At 36.0% G+C, this 4,995-nt stretch overlaps 1 protein-coding gene across 1 annotated transcript; it reads left to right on the top strand.

The window, feature by feature from the left end:
• Window positions 1-696: 696 nt before the first annotated feature.
• OR51A7 (olfactory receptor family 51 subfamily A member 7) lies at window positions 697-1,734 on the top strand. Its single transcript, XM_019634431.1, has one exon. It carries the CDS (start codon window positions 729-731, stop codon window positions 1,668-1,670), a length of 942 nt encoding a protein of 313 aa, XP_019489976.1. The 5' UTR covers window positions 697-728; the 3' UTR covers window positions 1,671-1,734.
• The last annotated feature ends 3,261 nt before the right edge of the window (window positions 1,735-4,995 follow it).

Genomic DNA, 4,995 nt, shown 5'->3' with positions numbered 1-4,995 from the left:
CACGTAAGAGTCCAAACATTAAGACAATAAGGATACATAACTCCCAAAAGCACATCCATGCTCTCCGTTTCTCCCACTTCTTTTGGAAACCACTGTGTAATCCATATTAATATCTCACAGATGTTCGTGATTTATTCAGCCTAGATTAGTATTAATGTTCACCTATAAAATGTGGATAATAAGTACCTACCTCATAAGTTTAAGACTTAAATTAGGTTATAAATTTCCTTTCTATCATTTAACATTTATTTTTCATACTGTGGCTATTTTCAAGAATCTCTGATTATTTTCTTAGACTATGTTTTACACTTTATTCCTTGTTTTTACACTTTATTCCTTGACATCAGGGACTTTGTAATGAAGCCAACAAGAGGACTGTTGAAAGTCATGTGGAAAAGCAGAGGGAAAGATTCTGAGTGCCTTTCACTGACTCAATCAAGCAACTCTGCTGTGATATGATTTTCACATTTGGATAAAAGTGTTTGAAAACCACCACCTTAGGATAAATTGTTATAAGTTAAATTCCCATGTTGGAAAACATGAACATGTTTAGGGACTTTGATATATGTTGCAAATTGAATTTTAGTAATATTATGCCAAATATGCTTCTGAGCGTAATATGTACAAGAACTGCTTATCCCCACAGCACCGAGTTTTATCCAAAAGTGTGACTGCTTTTTGTTTATGTGATTTCAGATCTGGCTAAAGAGCTCACATCCCCATTTATTATGTCCGTTTTCAATAACTCTGAGGTCCAGCTTTTCCTTCTGATTGGAATCCCAGGCCTGGAACATGCCCACATCTGGATCTCCGTTCCCATCTGCCTCATGTACCTGGTTGCCATCACGGGCAACAGCACCATCCTCTTTATCATAAAGACAGAACCCTCACTTCACGAGCCCATGTACTATTTCCTTGCCATGTTGGCCCTGTCTGACCTGGGCCTGTCCTTCTCCTCCCTCCCCACCATGCTGAGAATCTTCTTGTTCAATGCCATGGGCATTTCTCCCAATGCTTGTTTTGCTCAAGAATTCTTCATCCATGGATTCACTGTCATGGAATCCTCAGTACTTCTAGTTATGTCTTTGGATCGCTTTCTTGCCATTCACAATCCGCTGAGATATAGTTCTCTCCTCACTAGCAAGAGAGTTGCTAAAATGGGACTGATATTAGCCATCAGGAGCATTCTCTTAGTGCTTCCATTCCCATTCACTCTAAGGAGATTAAAATATTGTCAGAAGAATCTCCTTTCTCACTCATACTGTCTTCATCAGGATACCATGAAGCTGGCTTGCTCTGACAACAAGATCAATGTTATCTATGGCTTCTTTGTTGCTCTCTGTACTATGCTGGACTTGGCATTAATTGTTCTGTCTTACATGCTTATCTTGAAGACTGTACTCAGCATTGCATCTCTGGCAGAGAGACTCAAGGCCCTCAATACTTGTGTGTCCCACATCTGTGCTGTCCTAGTTTTCTACATCCCCATCATTACCCTGGCTGCCATGCACCGGTTTGCCAAGCACAAAAACCCGCTCACCGTAATCCTTATTGCAGATATATTCTTGTTGTTGCCGCCGTTAATGAACCCTATTGTATATTGTGTAAAGACTCGACAAATCCGAGAGGTCCTGGGGAAGTTGTTTAACATACGAGTATATAGGAGATAAGAACTTGAATATTGAGCTAATAACTGTCAGCCAGTAAGTATTAATTGCACCTATTATGGGTTCAATGCCACAGTGGTCACTATCTAGTAGAAGACTGGAAGAAGAGTAAAAAGCTGTGCTGTACAGGATTGATAATAAAGTTGGGAATGTAATATTCAATGGGAAAGATTATATAATCAGGTGATATATTAAATGACACACAGAGGTTTCATTAACATTTTAAGAGCTGTTGAAACAAAACACAATGTTATGTAACACTTGTATTTGAGTCGGCCCTGAAAGAATGGATAAAATTTGGACAGATTGAGATTATTCAAGTAGCATTTATTAAATTTATACAATGTATGCTCATTATACTATTGAGGAGAAGTAGACTAGCAGGGCACATTGCAGCTATGAAGGATGTTAGTCTGGATGGAATAGAGAGTATAATTTAGCAAATAATGAGAGATAATTTTGAACTATATGAGTGAAGCAGATTTTGGAGTACCTAAAAAAGCCTTTAAATGTCTCAATTCAGGAAGTATTACAGACACAATTGAATCTCTACAACAAACACCTAACATGGTAAATCAAATTTTAAGAATGGCATGTCTGAAAGCATGAGCGAGATGGACTGTGGATTGTATTATGTCAATCACCTCAGGTGAGAGAGAGCACATGGTTACCCCCTTAAGGCAGCTCCTCCCCTACTGCTATAACCACACCAAGCCTAAAAGCTATACTGTCTGCCAGAACTTTGCTGTCTGCTGGGCTAAAATCCAGATAACTTATTTCCCCTATTACTTCTCCCTACCCAATTTTACTCTTACCTCAGTATTCACTATTTCACTTTATTTTCCATATCCAAACTGACATAAAATCCTATAGAAGTTTTTCTCTCAACCATTTATTATTTTTCCTGTTCTTTCTTTTTTTCTTTTTGTTTTTTTCTTGTTTTTCAAAGGTCATTTATTTATATAAAGAACAAAGATCAATCAATGATATATTGCTTATTTTGTTTGATAACCTTTAGCCATCTTTTAGTAAGCGTCCTAATTCCTCGTTCATAGAAAGACCTGTCTTTATTTGCAAAAAACTGATTTACTTTCTTGTTCTTTCTATTCTGCCGGAATCCTCATCTCAAATCACCATCCTCTCATGCAAGAACTTTTTATATCTTCCTTATTTGGCCCCTTGCTTCAATCTCACCCTCCAATTGTTTGTCACTTTGCAGCCAGTTATCTTTAGTAAATGTAAAACAGGTTATGTTAGCCACTCACTTGAAACACTCTCATTCTCTCCTATTGCAATTGGGGTAAAGAACAAAGTCCATGGACCCCTCCCCACCAAAAATATTCTCATGATCTGACCGCTGATGCCTTATTTCATGCCAAGAATCTGTAAACATCTGGACCTCTTTCCCTGTAAGCATGATGAAAACTCAGACTACAACAAACAAACAATAGCCAGAGAACAAAGACTCTTGAGAGAGGAAAGGAGCCATAGCATTCATTGATTACAAGTCTCTCATTTATAGATGAAGGAACCAGAACACAGAAAAAAGCAATATGGTTTCTTGAGGCCACACAGCAAATGATAACTGAAGTTGTCAAAAAATGGAACTCAGAAAGTTTCCATACATTCATATATTTGACTCTTAACATCAACCTATGAAAGAAAATATTATTGTAAGCCCCAATAAAATCTGAGACAAAAATTCAATGTGTAAAAGGAAGGGAGAAATTGGAAGAAAGAAAAAATTTTTCTTGTGTCAGAGGAAGTGTCAGANTGATGGGTTGCTAGATCTTCACTTTGTTCTTTAAGTTTCTGCTGCAGTTTCATCTAATGGCCTGTGAGATACATGCACAGTGGTCACAGTTTCTACTTTAACACACTTCTAAATCTCATGGATGGTCAGTGGAGTCCCATCTCTCTTTCCTTGACCACTTCCAATACAATATTAATAAAACTGCAAACACAGCAGGTGGGGTCATCGCTTATAAAATGAAATTCACTGATATGCAAGCATGTAGATACAGCTGACTCCTCCTAGTTTCAGTGGGTGGTAGGAGATGTATTTGACAATGCTACCCCTTCCAGATATACTTTTTAAACCAACCACTTCTGTTGCCTCTTGTCCCAAAGCCTGCGAAATGAATGATACCACTGAGCTGCCAGCAGCCTGGAGTCAATAGAAAATAATTTGATTGCTTGAACCAAAAAAAAAAAAAGAAAGAAAGAAAGAAAGAAAGAAAGAAAGAAAGAAAGAAAGAAAGAAAGAAAGAAGAAAGAAAGAAAGAAAGAAAAAGAAATGAAAGAAAAAGTTCAGGGAATGAAGACTGATGCATGTTTAGTGCTTATCATTTATTATAAATGTATGATTTATTTCATTGTTTGATAAACTTATTTTTAATAAGCCCACTGACAGCAAGGACCCTAAAAAATGAAAGTTTACACTTTAAATTTAAATTTTCTATCCTGTTTCTCAGGAAATTTGACAATTAACTTATAATTGAACAACATGCTTGTTAATATTTGCCATTGCTATAGTGGCCAAATTGATACAATTGATCACATGACAACCAGAAAAAAAAATTAGCATCCACTTCAAAAGTGTGTGAATTCTCTTAAGAACCCTGTATCTGAAACTAATAATTTACCATACACAGCTACTGAATATAGATTTCATGCTATACATTCATGATATTTCATATAGATTAAATAACTCCTCAGTCAAATAAATTGTATTCCTTTTTTATTGCAAGTTTTCCAGTCATTAACTACCAACATGGAATGGAATGGATGTTATGATGTTGGTTCCATTAGTAGAAGATAAATTATGTTCATTTTAAATCATTATTTAGATGCTTCAGAAAGACAATAAAAAAATTTCAACTTTATGATTTTTATTTAATCTTTTTCAGCTTTACCGAGATATAAGTGATATATAACATTGTGTATATTAGTGGTAAATGCATTGTGTATATTAGTGGTAAATGATTACCACTGTGGCTTAGCGTTAACTAGCACCTCCATCATATCACATAATTACCATTACTTTTTTGTAGTGAGAACATTTAAGACCTACTCTCTTAAGAACATTCAAGTATATAATACATTATTGTTAACTATAATCATAATATTGTGTATTAGATCCCCAGAAATGACTCCTCTTCTGACTGGAAGTTTGTACCTTTTGACCAGCAACTCCCCATTTCTCCCACTCCCCAGCTCCTGGTAATCACCATTCTACTCTGTTTTTACAAGTTCAGTTTTTTTTCTTTCTTTTTAGATTCCACATATAAGTGATATCACAGTATTCCCTTAATTCTCATGGCTAAAT

Source organism: Hipposideros armiger, unplaced genomic scaffold, assembly GCF_001890085.2.
Source record: "Hipposideros armiger isolate ML-2016 unplaced genomic scaffold, ASM189008v1 scaffold_1663, whole genome shotgun sequence".
Taxonomy (NCBI): Eukaryota; Metazoa; Chordata; class Mammalia; order Chiroptera; family Hipposideridae; genus Hipposideros; species Hipposideros armiger.
The sequence above is the reverse complement of the archived record's forward strand: the minus strand, read 5'-3'. Positions and strand labels throughout refer to the sequence as shown.

Coding starts and splice junctions, on each gene's coding strand:
- OR51A7 (XM_019634431.1), top strand. CDS start 729: ATGTCCGTTTTCAATAACTCTGAGGTCCAGCTTTTCCTTCTGATTGGA.